At 42.6% G+C, this 15792-nt stretch overlaps 1 protein-coding gene across 17 annotated transcripts in view; it reads left to right on the top strand.

Moving 5' to 3' along the window:
- The window catches only part of AK8 (adenylate kinase 8), a 193674-nt gene that overhangs the window by 83700 nt on the left and 94182 nt on the right, over nt 1-15792 (top strand). For 15 of the 17 annotated variants that reach the window (XR_013170131.1, XR_013170154.1, XR_013170138.1 and 12 more), the window contains one exon: nt 9988-10077. The exons of 1 other annotated variant lie outside the window; for it this stretch is intronic. Coding sequence is in view for 13 of the 16 variants with exons in the window: in XM_077147388.1 (XP_077003503.1) it covers nt 9988-10077 (90 nt within the window). In the remaining 3 variants the exon portion in view is untranslated. Of the gene's footprint in view, nt 1-9177; nt 9965-9987; nt 10078-15792 lie in introns of those variants that run through there. One more of the 17 variants, XM_077147424.1, reaches the window with a different exon arrangement.

Genomic DNA, 15792 nt, shown 5'->3' with positions numbered 1-15792 from the left:
AGTTTTCAAAAGGCCATTCCACCGTTCTATCAATCCAGTTGCTTCTGGATGATGGGGAACATGGTAAGACCAGAGAATTCCATGAGTATGTGCCCATTCCCGCACTTCATTTGCTGTGAAGTGTGTTCCTTGATCCGAAGCAATGCTATGTGGAATACCATGATGATGGATAAGGCATTCTGTAAGCCCACGGATAGTAGTTTTGGCAGAAGCATTGCATGTAGGGAAAGCAAACCCATATCCAGAGTATGTGTCTATTCCAGTTAGAACAAATCGCTGCCCCTTCCATGAAGGGAGTGGTCCAATGTAATCAACCTGCCACCATGTAGCTGGCTGGTCACCTTGGGGAATGGTGCCATATCGGGGGCTGAGTGTGGGTCTCTGCTGCTGGCAGACTGGGCACTCAGCAGTGGCTGTAGCCAGGTCAGCCTTGGTGAGTGGAAGTCCATGTTGCTGAGCCCATGCATAACCTCCATCCCTACCACCATGACCACTTTGTTCATGAGCCCATTGGGCAATAACAGGAGTTGCTGGGGAAAGAGGCTGACTGGTATCCATAGAACGGGTCATCTTATCCACTTGATTATTAAAATCTTCCTCTGCTGAAGTCACCCTCTGGTGTGCATTCACATGGGACACAAATATCTTCATGTTTTTAGCCCACTCAGAAAGGTCTATCCACATACTTCTTCCCCAGACCTCTTTGTCACCAATTTTCCAATTATGGTCTTTCCAAGTCCCTGACCATCCAGCCAAACCATCAGCAACAGCTCATGAGTCAGTATACAAACGCACCTCTGGCCAGTTTTCCTCCCAAGCAAAATGAACAACCAGGTGCACTGCTCGAAGTTCTGCCCACTGGGAGGATTTCCCCTCACCACTGTCCTTCAAGGACACCCCAGAAAGGGGTTGTAATGCTGCAGCTGTCCACTTTCGGGTGGTACCTGCATATCGTGCTGAACCATCTGTAAACCAGGCCCGAGTTTTCTCTTCCTCAGTCAATTCACTGTAAGGAACTCCCCAAGAGGCCATAGCTCTGGTCTGGGAAAGAGAAGGTAATGTGGCAGCAGGAGTGGAAACCATGGGCATTTGTGCCACTTCTTCATGTAACTTACTTGTGCCTTCAGGACCTGCTCTGGCTCTATCTCGTATATACCATTTCCACTTTACAATAGAGTGCTGCTGTGCACGCCCAACTTTATGGCTTGGTGGGTCAGACAACACCCAACTCATGATAGGCAACTCAGGTCTCATGGTAACTTGGTGGCCCATGGTTAAGCGTTCAGTCTCTACTAAGGCCCAGTAGCAGGCCAAAAGCTGTTTCTCAAAAGGAGAGTAGTTATCTGCAGCAGATGGTAAGGCTTTGCTCCAAAATCCTAAGGGTCTGCATTGTGATTCTCCTATAGGGGCCTGCCAAAGGCTCCAGACAGCATATCTATTTGCCACTGACACTTCCAGCACCATTGGATCTGCTGGATCATATGGCCCAAGTGGCAGAGCAGCTTGCACAGCAGCCTGGACCTGTCGCAGAGCCTCCTCTTGTTCAGGTCCCCACTCAAAATTAGCAGCTTTTCTCGTCACTCAATAAATGGGCCGGAGTAGCACACCCAAATGAGGAATATGTTGTCGCCAAAATCCAAAAAGACCAACTAGGCGTTGTGCCTCTTTTTTGGTTGTGGGAGGGGCCAGATGCAGCAATTTATCCTTCACCTTAGAAGGGATATCTCGACATTCCCCACACCACTGGACACCTAGAAATTTTACTGAGGTGGAAGGCCCCTGTATTTTTGTTGGATTTATCTCCCATCCTCTGACACACAAATGCCTTACCAGTAAATCTAGAGTAGTTGCTACTTCTTGCTCACTAGGTCCAATCAACATGATATCATCAATATAATGGACCAGTGTGATGTCTTGTGGGAGGGAGAAACGATCAAGCTCTCTGCGAACAAGATTATGACATAGGGCTGGAGAGTTGATATACCCCTGAGGTAGGACAGTGAAAGTATATTGCTGACCTTGCCAGCTGAAAGCAAACTGTTTCTGGTGGTCCTTACTAATAGCTATTGAGAAAAAAGCATTTGCCAGATCAATAGCTGCATACCAGTACCAGGGGATGTATTGATTTGCTCAAGCAATGATACTACATCTGGAACAGCAGCTGCAATTGGAGTTACCACCTGGTTGAGTTTACGATAATCCACTGTCATTCTCCAAGACTCATCTGTTTTCTGCACAGGCCAAATAGGAGAGTTGAACGGGGATGTGGTGGGAATCACCACCCCTGCATCTTTCAAGTCCTTAAGAGTGGCAGTAATCTCTGCAATCCCTCCAGGAATATGGTATTGCTTTTGATCTACTATTTTGCTTGGTAGGGGCAGTTCTAGTGGCTTCCACTTGGCCTTTCCCACCATAATAGCCCTCACTACACGAGTTAGAGAACCAACGTGGGGATTCTGCCAGTTGCTCAGTATGTCTATGCCAATTATACATTCCGGAACTGGGGAAATAACTACAGGATGGGTCCGGGGGCCCACTGGACCCACTGTGAGACGGACCTGAGCTAAAACTCCATTGATCACCTGGCCTCCATAAGCCCCCACTCTGACTGATGGTCCAGAGTGACATTTTGGGTCCCCTGGAATTAATGTCACTTCTGAACCAGTGTCTAATAATCCCCGAAATATCTGATCATTTCCTTTTCCCCAATGCACAGTTACCCTGGTAAAAGGCCGTCGGTCTCCTTGGGGAAGACTTAGAGGAAGGTTAACAGTATAAATTTGTGGCAGTGTAACAGGTTTCTCCCCCATAGGGACCTGGCCTCCCCTTCATTCAAGGGGCTCAGGGTCTGTAAACTGTTTCAAGTCTGGAAATTGATTAAGGGGCCGTGACTCTGTGCTTTTGTAATTCAGGTTAGACTTCTGTTCCCTTGACCTAGAACTCTTTTGTTTATACAGCTCCAACAAGAATTTAGTAGACTGCCCTTCTATTGTATTTCTAGGCACCCCATGATTTACTAGCCAATGCCACAAATCTCTGCGTGTCATATAATTTTGATGCCTCCTTTGAGTTTGTTGTCTATTATAATAGCCACGTCTACCCTGTCTTTGGTGATTAAGTGCTGCCACCTGGCTTCTGCCAACTCGGGATCCTGTCATTCCCATTGTGTTTAAGGATTCTAGCTCAGTGACAGCATTTCCTACAGTAATATCTGACCTACAGAGAAGTGCAACCACAGAGCTCTTGAGGGATGATGGTGCTAGTCTCACAAACTTATTTCTCACTGTTCTGGTACAAGGTGCATCCTCTGGACATTCCTGGGGTGTAAGAGCAGGCTTTGCATGATAAATCCACTCTAACATCCCAATCTCTCTAAGCCTCTGGATCCCCTCATCTACATTATACTAGGGCAGTTCTGGCATTTCAACCTCTGGTAATGTTGGCCACCTTTTGATCCATGTTTCAACCAACCACCCAAACAAGCTGTTAACACCTTTTCTAACTGCTCTAGCTATAACATTGAATGCAGAATCTCTGCTTAGTGGGCCCATATCAATAAATTCAGCCTGATCCAGCCTTATATTCCTCCCACCATTATCCCACACTCTTAAAATCCATTGCCACACATATTCCCCTGATTTCTGTCTATATAAATTGGAAAACTCACACAGTTCTTTTGGAGTATAACGTACCTCCTCATGTGTGATACTTTGTACCTCACCTTTAGGGGCCTGTTGGGACTTTAGTCTAGTTATAGGTCTAGAAGAAATGAGGGGTTATGGGGGTGGGTCATGAAAAGAATTAGAAATATCTTCCAAGCCATTTGCTTCAGGGCTTTCATTTGCAGTTTCATCTGGTGAGACAGGATTAATAACTCTAGGGCTCATCCCTTCAGGAGGAGGTTGGGTGGCCAATTCCTCAAGGCAGGCTGGAGGTGGGGCGGCTATGTCCTCAGGGCAGACTATTACAGGGTTATCTAAAGAAGGCTCAGCATGGTCTAGGGTTTCAACCTCACCCCCAACATCATTATCAATCCATATGTCACCATCCCATTTTTCAGGGTCCCACTCCTTTCCAATCAATGCCCTCACTTTAACAGCAGACACCATGCAAGACTGAGATTTCAGTTTACGTTGTAAAGTTGCTACTCTAACAATAAGATTCTGAGTCTGATTTTCAGAGATCTCAAGTCTACGGCTACAGGAAATAAAATTTTCCTTCAGGCTACTCATAGAAACCTCTACATCTTTCAGACTGCACTTAAGCTTCTTGTTTGAAGCCTTAAGCCCATCCCTTTCACCCTTTAATGTAGACAGTGTATCTAACAACAACCAACCAACATCTCTATAACTCTTATTTCTACAAAACTCTGTAAAGGTGTCAAAAACATTATCCCCCAGAGTCTGGCTTCGTACAAGCGAAGCATTAGGAGAATCGAATGATGATATTTTGACTATCTTCTTTGCCAACTCAGTCCATGGATTGGGAGTGTCATTCTGATTACGGGAATCAGAGTCCTTAGTGTCTCTGAGCCCAGTCAGAGTAGAAAACCATTCATAAACACCCATTTTTAAGATTCTGTTCCTTAAGAACCACTCCTGGTACCAAGATGTATTAGTTAGGGTTCTCTAGAGAAACAGAATCAACAGGGAACACTTGCAAATATAAAATTTATGAAAGTGTCTCACGTGACCATAGGAACGCAGAGTCCAAAATCCACAGGGCAGGCTGCGAAGCTGATGACTCTGATGGATGGCCTGGATGAACTCCACAGGAGAGGCTCACCAGCCAAAGCAGGAATGGAGCCTGTCTCCTCTGAGTCCTCTTTAAAAGGCTTCCCATGATTGCATTTAGCATCACTAATTGCAGAAGACACTCCCCTTTGGCTGATTACAAATGGAATCAGCTGTGGATGTAGCTGATGTGATCATGACCTAATCCTATGAAATGTCCTCATTGCAACAGACAGGCCAGCGCTTGCCCAATCAGATGAACAGGTACCACAACTTGGCCAGGTTGACACCTGTCCCTAACCATGACAGTAATCTTAAAGGTTTTACACTGTAAAATATAGGAGACGTAGAAGTACACCGAAGCTAGAGACCTGGGACAGGTTACCCAATGAGGTTGAACTTAAATTAAGGGAATGGATAGAATTGATGGTGGCTAATTATGGGGTTATATAACCATATTGAAGGTGACTATGAATGAAAGGGGATGTATAGTTCCATGTATCCCAAAAAATTATACATAAGTTATTGCATGAACTCCTTGAACAAAGAGTCAGTAATAGATGGGTATGGGGGAAACTAATATTGCATGCTATGGCCTAGAGTTAACAGAAAGACAGCAATAGCAGTGGTAAATAATTGGGAGGAAGAGCCAGCAACAGCAGTGGTAAGTAACTGGGGGGAAGAGACAAAAAATTAGGGGAGGTTTTCATTTGTTATTTGATGAGGCTGTATTTATCGGTTCTTTGTCTCTTTGGACCAATGAAAACTGTCTAAAATTGAGAGTACTGCTGATTGTATAACGAAGTGAAGACACTGTAAGACATGTTTAGCGTTATTTCTGTCAGCCCTAAAGAACACCTGAGATGCTACAAAAGTTTCATGTACTAAACTACTAGGTTCCTGAAACCTATAAACTCCAGAGGTTCCTGGGCAGGATGGGTCCTGAAACCCAAAGGGGCCAGCCTCTCCAAGAATGTTGTGCCGGTTTGAAAGGATGTATGTCCCCTAGAAAAGCCATGTTTTAATCTAAATCTCATTTCATAAAAGCAGAATAATCCCTATTCAATACTGTATGTTTGAAACTAATCAGATCATCTCCCTGGAGAGGTGATTAAGTCAAGAGTGGTTGTTGGATTAGGTGACGACATGTCTTCACCCATTTGGTGGAGAAACTTGATAAGTTTCTGGAGTCCTATAGAAGAGGAAACATTTTGGAGAATGGAGATTCGGAGAGAGCAGAGAATGATGCAGCACCACAAAGCAGAGAGTCCACTAGCCAGCCACCTTTGGAAATGAAGAAGGAAAACGCCTCCCAGGGAGCTTCATGAAACAGGAAGCCAGGAGAAGAAGCTAGCAGATGACGCCATGCTCACCATGTGCCCTTCCAGATGACAGAGGAACCATGACTGTGTTCCCCATGTGCCTTTCCAGATGAGAGAGAAACTCTGACTGTGTTCCCCATGTGCCCTTTCACTTGAGAGAGAAACTGTGAACTTCATCGGCCTTCTTGAACCAAGGTATCTTTGATTGGACATTTCTATAGACTTGTTTTAATTGGGACATTTTCTCGGCCTTAGAACTGTAAACTAGCAACTTTAATTAAATTCCCCTTTTTAAAAATCATTCTGTTTCTGGTATATTGCATTCCAGCAGCTAGCAAACTAGAACAAATGTCAACTAATCCCATCCTATATTATTGACCCCTTTTCAACATGAAAAAGCTGTAATGAGCATAGCCCAAAGACCCCTATAGATCAGGAGTAGGATCAAAGGTGGAGGGATTATAACAGAAAAGACAGGATTTAACAAATGAGTATGACTGCTGAATCACTACAATGAAATTTCTTTTAGCTTCCAGTGTTTTGGAGCAGCTAGAAAGAAAAACCTGAAAATGTGAAATCATAACCCATACCAAACTTTGACATCAGTGTTACAATGTATTGTGAAAATTATTGCTTTTCCTCTTTCTGTATACGTTGTATTTCACAATAAAAAACATTTAAAAATACATTACAGCAATTTATTTCCGTGTACGTTGCTCCTGTCCTTTGTGCATTCATTGCCGTACATTTTACTTCTAAATATGTCATAAACCTTATAATACTTTGCAGTTATTTTTACTTTAACAGACATTTGTCTTCTAAAGAAGTTGAGAAATGGGGGGGGGGAAGGGCTTTTATATTTACCTACATGTCAACACACTTCATTTCTTTGTTTAGACTGAAGCTTCTGATAACTCTTTTTTTTTCCCCCCAGCCTACAGCAGAATTTCTTGAACATTTCTTGTAGTACAAGTCTTGCTGGTAATAAATTCTCCCAGCGCTCCTCTGTCGAAAATGTTTTTATTTCACCTTCATTTTTGAAGGATGTTTACACTCTTTTTAGAAATCTTTCTTGACAATTTTCTCTCTCAGCACTTTAAAGGTGTCATTCCAGTGTCTTCTGGCTTGCATTGCTTCTGACAAGAAGCCAGAGATGGTTCTAAACTACCATTGTTTCCCTTTATATAATACATCTTTTCTGTTTTCTAACTGCTTTAGTAATTTATCCTTAGCTTTAGTTTTCAGCAATTTGATTATAATTTATCCAGATGCGGCTTTATCTGTGTTTACTCTGACTGGGCCTCAGAGATTCTCGATCTGAGGGTTGGTATTTTTCATCAAACTTGGAAATTCTTCTGCCATTATTTTCTCAGATATTTTTTCTTTCATTTTTATCTTCGCTCCCTCTCGTTCTCTCCTTTCCACTTTCTCTTTCCCCGTCCCCTTCTTTCTGAGACTTCGATTGTCCTCTAGGTCCCTGAGGTTTTGTTCTTTTATTTTCCCAGCCTTTTCCTCCTCCCCCGCCCACCCCCCTTGACTTCGGTTTGTGTACCTTTTTTTTTGGTGGAGGATGTGGGCAGTTTGTGTACTTTGAATTGTCCTATTTTTCTGACTTCAAATTCACTGAGATTTTCTCGTCATATCCTCCCAGCTACTAAGCCCATCAGTAATTTTTTTTTTTACTTGAGATATTGTATTTTCTAGTTCAGTATTTCCATCTGGTTCTTTTTTTAGTTTACTCTTTTTAAACTCTTTTCCTTTAAAGTTTTAAGCATATTTATAAACCTATTTTAGAAGGAGAGAAACAGATCGTAGAATTAGATAAAAATATGGCATATGCTCTAGTTTGCTAGCTATTGGAATGCGATATACCAGAAACGGAATGGCTTTTAAAAAGGGGAATTTAGTAAGTTGCTAGTTTACAGTTCCAAGGCCGAGAAAATGTCCCAATTAAAACAAGTCTATAGAAATGTCCAATCGAAGGCATCCATCCAGGAAAAGATACCTTGGTTCAAGAAGGCCAATGAAGTTCAGGGTTTCTCTCTCAAGTGAGAGGCACATGGCGAACACTGAATTTCTCTCTCATCTGGAAGGGCACATGGCAAGCATGGCATCATCTGCTAACTTCTTCTCCTGGCTTCCTGTTTCATGAAGCTCCCCGGGAGGCATTTTTCTTCTTCATCTCCAAAGGTTGCTGGCTGGTGGAATCTGCTTCTCTTGGCTGTCATTCTCCTCTGCTCTCTCTGAATCTCCTTCATTCTCCAAAATGTTTCCTCTTTTATAAGACTTCAGAAACTTTTTAAGACCCACCCAAATGGGTAGAGACATGTTGTCACCTAATTCAGTTTAACAGCCACTCTCGATTAAGTCACATCTCCAGGGAGATGATCTGATTACAGTTTCAAACATACAGTATTGAATAGAGATTATTCTGCCTTAATGAAATGGGATTTAGATTAAAACATCGCTTTTCTAGGGGACATACATCCTTTCAAGCCAGCACAGCATATATGTCAGAATTAACATACATGGATTTAAAAATATCTCTTTATCTGATTCCATGATCAGTTTCTTTCCTTCTAAAACAGATTTATAAATATGCTGAATAAGGCCAGGCATACTTATCAGTGCTTGGCATATAGAAGATTCTAAGTTATTCTCAGACTTTATTATTACTTATATTATCCTTAGCTAGTGAAGCTGTGAACCACTTTGGATACAGTCACTGCTGTCATTTATTTTATTTATTTATTTTTTGCATGGGCAGGCACCAGGAATTGAACCTGGGTCTCTGGCATCACAGGCAAGCACTCTGCCACTGAGCCACCATTGCATCACCTGAACTCACTGCTGTCATTTATACAGTGACTTAAGCATATCATTGAGAAATAAATCCTTGGTGGCTGTCGTTCTAAACATTCATTTTATGCAATTAATTTTAGGATCGTTTTTGGTTCTTCTGGTATACAAAGAAAACTCCCTAACCCTAAAGTTAAGAAAAACAAATTGTATGATTAACAACTCATGAAGATACAGCTTACATCTTCTGGCTTTGGCTATTAGGGCTTTCATAGCCAAGGAGAGGGTAACCTGTATTAATTTTCTCCCTTGTTGATTAATAGCTCCTGTATGCTGGCTCAGAGCTAGAGACACAGTGGGAATCACCAAAGGCTCCTGGCTACAGGGAGCATGCATCCCAAAGGGGACAGAGGTGACTAGTCAGGTAGCTATACTATGGTGCCTTTTAATTATGAGTTAGTCTGTTTATTATATAAATTAATCCTTTTTATGGACTAAACACCATGAACCACTACCCCATAGAAATTCCTGGAAAACTGGAAGGGCTATGGAGGCAGCAACTTCCCTACCCTTCCCTGTGTGGTAATAATATGACTAGGAACACACTGATGGCACGTCCCCCAGGACTGTGGTAAGTAGTTCTCCACCTGAATGTTATTCTTCAGCACCACCCCAGACAGCATCCAATTCTGTTCAGTGATTCGAGGTGTAACTGGGACCTGCAGGAGTTCTCTGTTGGTGGTGTCCCTTATTAGGTGGCTGCCTTGCACCATTCTTTTTTTCTAGTGGTTGTGTGTGCATGGACGGGGAATCGAACCCGGGTCTCCCGCACGGAAGGCAAGCATTCTATCACTGAACCACCCGTGCACCTTCCATTCATTTTTAATATGTTCTTTGCCAAATGCATTCTTTTTTATTCCCCATCTTCCTCCTCCACTCCTTCCCCCACTCCCAGTTTCTTTTTGATATTTATTTTTACTTGAACATATGCCCACACAGAAAAATTCTTTTGTATTTTTTTCAGTGACCTTCTCGCTTCTCACCCCCAGCAGGCAATGCGGGGGTTCTTTTATCCCCCACTCTTCTTTCTGTTTAAAATTTAGCAGGTGTCTTTCTATTCGTCTCTCTTTCAGTCTGCTGTGGGCAACTGCTGAAAGGAGCTGTGGCAGACAAGTCAAATTTGGGTGCACTCATCCAGCCCTTTTTTGAAAAGAAGATGGCAGGTAGGCCACACTTTCCACCAATTGCTGAGATCTTATAGGCTCTGCAGAGAAATTGTACTGTATGAGGCTCTCTGAGTAGCTGAGGCTTCAAAATGGAAGAAAACATCCAGGAAATAGAAATTGGTATTTCTTGTCAAAAAAGGCTCATTTTCTTATTCATTGTTAAGGTTCAGAGGCTTCCAAGTCTGATCCCAAAGTGAGACAGGTTTGTGGATGTGAGGTGTATCATTGGAAGTTTAGGATGCTTCTGTTTCTCAAAAATGTTTCAATTTCTTTACTGATCCTATTTAAAATTGAGAGCCAAAAGAGGCTAGAGGGCTTCCCCTATCCTTTATTATTTGATATATAAAAACATGGGCAAATATTCCTATTTAGTTAGTTGTCAAAAGTCAGAAAGTTCTGACAGGTTTCAGATGTGAAAACTGATTGACCATTGGCCCTTGGAGGGTTAGACACTTAACTGTTTGATGGGGGAAGCTGAATCATATATCCAGATCATCTGGACCAGATAATCTTTCCAGACCCCATCTGTGACCTACAGTCTGAAAGCATTTCTGGGATCTGACGCCCCCACCCCAACCCCAGGGAGATCATCATAGTTCAGATTCTTGGATCCACAAATGACCCACAAAGAAGGGACTGAGCTGTCAAAGCCACACAGCAGATTTAAAGTTAGGCTCCTTCAGACCTTGTCTCTCTTCCCTGGACCACTCACCCACATTTTCCTCTCTTGCATAAAAAGGTATTACAACTTGAAACAAACAATGAAAGCTCAGTTACTGATTCTGATGTGAACACATACTTATTGTGAAAAAAATTGGCCAAGGAAGAAGCTTCTAGTGTGATGTACTGTGTCTGGGACACCATCCTAGCAGGATACTCATTGCCTTCTCTTGCTATTATTTGGATAGAGTAAGTTGGGGAGAAAGTACATAAGAACATGTTGCCTGGCTCTCCCAAGCCCCTGCTTAAAATGTACCAGTCCCTGTGTGATAGGGAGTAGGGTCGCTCAGGCAAAAAGATCTGTATAGAGGTACGTCAGTGAGTGAGTCTCTTCCCAAATCATTGCAGCGGTAAATAGAATGAGATAGAAGCAGAAGAGGAAAAATAGGAGAGGAAAAACCAGTGTGAGCTTTGGTGCTTCACAGATTTGTTTCAAATGGTGCCACCACCACCAGACATGTGGCCCTGAGAAGACACGTTATCCTCCTCTGAGCCTTAAGTTTCTCCATGATGAGGAAATAGTAATCCCGGTGTTGCAGGGTTATCATGACGACCGGATATGATCTGCATGTACAGTTCCTGGAGGCACGTCAAAGAGTGGCTGCTGTTATTTAAAAATCACAGCAGGGTGGGCTACGGTGGCTTAGCAGGCAGAGTTTTCACCTGCCATACAGGAGACCCGGGTTCGATTCCCGGTGCCTGCCCATGCAAAAAATAACATAAAATAAAAATCATAGCAACAAGCAGCAGCAATGACTGGACAGGGCAAGGAAGTAATAGCACCTTGAAGAATATTTGCTGAATAAATGAGTGAATGTGTTATCGAGTTAACAGATTTATATCATTTACAGTTTTACTTCATAGTATTCCATTCTGTGACTGGAAAATAATTTGCTAACTTCCTCACTAACAGTCATTTAGTGGTTCAGAAAGAAAGAAAACAATCAAGCAAATGAGATAAAATGTTAACAATCAGTAGATCTAAGGGAAGGGCATGCAGAAATTTTACTCTTGCACTTTTTCTTTGCATTTGAAATTATTTCAAAATAAAAAGTTAGAAAAAGTAAACCTTTATATTAGTCCCAAATTTGCACTCCTTTCATAATGCTGTGATGCCTACCCTTGTACAGACACACATTGCAAACATCACCGAGTATCTTAGGCTAAACTGATACATTTAGAGGCAAAGGTAAGTGCCTGTTAATAATTGTGATACTTTCTGTACCAATGTACACTCCTTCCAACAGCAAATGTGAATGTTTGCTTCATCCATATCTTTGCCATCTCTGGGTATTGCCAATATATTAGTTCCTGTTGCTGTTTTGACAAACTTAGTGGTTTAAAAGAACACGAATTTGTTATCTTACAGTTCTGGAGGTCAGAAGTCCTAAAATCAGGGTGTTGGCAGGACTGCATTCCTTCTGGAGGCTCTAGAGGAGAATCTGTTCCCTTTCCTTTTCCAGCCTCTGAGGCTGCCTGCATTCTTCAGCAGGTGGTCCCTTCCTCCATCTGCACAGCCAGCAGTGTAGCATCTTCAGATCTCTCTCTCTGACCTCTGCTTCTGTTGTCACATCTCCTTCTCTGGCTGATCCTTCTGCCTTCTTATAAGGACCCTCGTGATTACACTGGGTTCACCTCGATAACCCAGGATAATCTCTTCGTCTCAAGATTCTTAATCACATCTGCAAAGTCCCTTTTACCATGTAACTTAATAGTCACAGATGCAAGGGATGAGAATGTGGACATCTTTGGGGAAGGGGGTCATTATTTTGCTGACCATGGTCAATCATTTGAATCTTTACCAATTTGTTAGGTGAAAAAAAAACAAACTTGTTTTTAATTTTTTTTACTAATGAGGTTGGTAAGGTGAAAGATAGTTTCATATAATTATTAGTTATGTGTATTTCATCTGTTGTGAATTGCCCTTTATATCCTTGGTTTTTATTTTTCCCTTTGCTTATTTTTCAATTAAGTTAGCTTTTCTCTTAATTGGTTTTTGTGCTCCTTGCATATTAGGGTTTTTAACTTTTTCCATTAATTTTTCTTTATATATTTATTCTAAATTTTATCTCTATATTTCAAGTCACTATAAATGTGTAGTTTTAGCAAGTGTTTGGAAAGAGAACGGTGACTAGTTACTGCTCTTTAATTTCTGGAATTCATGAAACATTGTCATATTAAGATCTTGATTCTGTATGAGGGCCATGAAGCCTTTGGTTTTCTAGTTTTCTTCCTCCGCTATCCTAAGCACTTGATAGGGCAGTCTTAACTTTCTTTGTCTTGCAGAGTTGGGCATTAACAAGTTACAAATCCCTAATTATCCACTGGATGTGGGCAGCATTTCATTGATTTATTCAACCTCTACCCCATATCGCTGGGGTAAAGGGACATATTGTTAGTTCCTTTTGTAGAGACAGAAATGAAATTGCTCGAAACAAAACACATGAACTTTATATACATTTGACTTAATTAATCTACCACTTAAAACAAACCCAAGAAGTCCTTTCAATGGTGATTGAGCTACAGGGCCTTTTGAGTGAACACGGGAGACTGAATGCACATTCTCCATTTTCCTCAAAAGTTAGCAAGAACTGGGTAACTTCAGTCTTCAATATTTTGTGCTAAATTTTTTCTCCCACAGCTTGTTGTTTATTTAGACTATGTAACGCTATACTTTTGCGTTTCCTATAAAATTAAAGACATAGCAACAGCCAGTATCATATCTTCCTAACAGAAGCAACAAATTCTGTCATTTCACTAATCCTGATCTCACAGGATTAACAAAGAATGCATTTACATTCGTAACCACTAACGGGGTCTCATTAGTGGGCTGTGGAGAAGCTGCCCAGAAAACCAAAGCGATGGGCTCACAGAGAAGTGTGTGCCAGAACCACCTGGGTCTAGCAGGGAGCCGCTTCACCACTAGCTGAAACAGGAAGAAAATTTAAATGATTCTTGACAGAGTTCTGTTTTGAAGGAAGGGTCAGACTGAACATAGAAATTCTGTTTAGCCAACCACAGCAGCACTTACTTCTGAAGAACTGTAGTTGGCAGCCAGACTGTAGACCCCAGCTTCCCAAATTGAGAGCCAGTGACATCTGGGACTCCAGGTTCCCCTAGTCTGTGGGTGTACCACTGTTTCAGAGGTGATCATTAACCACATCCTTTGCTCCTGTTCTGAGTTCTGAACCCATTAGGAGACAGAGTTTGCTGGGAACACTGGATGGAAACTGTGGGTGGCATCTGAGTTCACAGCTGGGCTTCCTAACACGCCCTTCTGAGTCCAGGCCTGTTGACAAGTCACATAGAAGCAGCCCCTTGCCCCATAAATGGTCGCATTTCAATGGTGGGGATGGGGAGGCTGACCCCAGACCTGCCCTGGGAAGAGCCCTGACTGAGTGGAGGCAGACGTCAAAGGGGAACCGCTTTATTCCATGGGCGAGGGCCACGTAGCCCGGAAAATGAGGGCTAGAGGGAGTAGGCTACTCTGGTGAATGACTTCTCTTCTCTGGGGACGAAAACAGAACCTTTCCAGTACTGACCTAGGATCCAAAGATCTCTCCCAAACCCTCGAGGACTGGACTCCCTAACCCTTTTAATCCGTGGGCAGAATTTCCAGAAGAGGATGACAAGGGTTCCTCCTTTTTGGGAGGTAATTGAGGAATCTCAGATTCCCTCTTCAAAATACTAGGCATAATTCAGATATCTCTGCCCTCAGTGCCGGCAGCATTCCCGGGAATGTGAAAGAGCACCCGGCCAATTCCCTACATGTTGGGAGTTTGCACACATGAAATACAAAGCCCACAGGGAGCTCGCTAAAGGACAGGAGTATTATAAGGACACAGAGATCTTGCCACCGCAGGTTAGAGGTTCCCTGCATTTCTGAGCTGGCAGATGTCACAGCCCAAACATCCAACCATTTAGCCAACCAATGTAGAAACCCAGTTATCAACCTCTCCCCACCTCTGCTTTGTCTCCTGGCTTCTGGCCAATTCGGCCACATTTCCTGCTCATTTTTCACTGAAAGCCCTGCCTTTGCAGGCTCTTGTGCTTCTTCCATTTTCCTTGGAGCTGCACGCCCCAGAGACATGCAGTTTTGTTATTTGTTGTGCATCTTTGTCACCATCACAGTCGTCACCACCATCACCAGCTCAGCTGAATAGATCTCCAGATGTCATGTTTTTCCCCCCATGGAGCCACTTCCTCTTATTTCCCCCAACTGGGCCTCATGATGTTATGTCCCAGCCATGACCTCTACAGACTTAGTTATGTTATTTTTGTGTGTGTATGTCCTCACAGGTGCTGCCAACACCTCTTTCTTTAGAATCAGCAGCAAAATTAATAACTGTGTTGTATTCCCATCTTCCCACATTTACTGGGCAAAGGACTCCAGGGCCCCATCTTAGCTCATCTTAAATCTCTTGATCCTTGGTTCTTGGTGATGGCACCATGGATAGAGAGTTGGGGAGATGCTTATTCTGTGCCCTGGACTTTGAAATATATAGGCCTGACCTCCTAAACTCATTCTGACTCTAGCTGCAGCAAACAGAACAAATTTATTCCCCAGGGTTCTGTGCGCAGCATTCTTTATGCAGGCAACCTCCATTAAAGTCAACAGAAGTTTGGTCTGCAGACAACAAACAGGGTGAAGCCTTAAATCATGCTGTTTCATTGCTGGAAAGCTTCTGTCGCTTTTATGAGGGCACACAAACAAGTGAAAAAACTATTCTGGGCTTTTGGAAAAATAAGTTCTCAATTGTTTATATACCATTTAAAATTAGATGGTTGGCTCTGGTGGACTCCATTGCCAGTATGTACTACGGGATGATGTGCAGCTGTTCTTTTTTTCTCTCTGAAATCAGGGACTTCTAGATCTCAATTCTCTGCTTAAATCTACAGCGGTTTACAGTACCCGCCAGCTCCAAGCAATGTGCTCAGCTTCCTTTCCTGTGGTTTCATTCCTACCAAACGGATCTGTGGAAGATGAGATTT

This window comes from Tamandua tetradactyla, chromosome 2, assembly GCF_023851605.1.
Source record: "Tamandua tetradactyla isolate mTamTet1 chromosome 2, mTamTet1.pri, whole genome shotgun sequence".
Taxonomy (NCBI): domain Eukaryota; kingdom Metazoa; phylum Chordata; class Mammalia; order Pilosa; family Myrmecophagidae; genus Tamandua; species Tamandua tetradactyla.
This window is presented reverse-complemented; position numbering and strand designations above follow the sequence as displayed.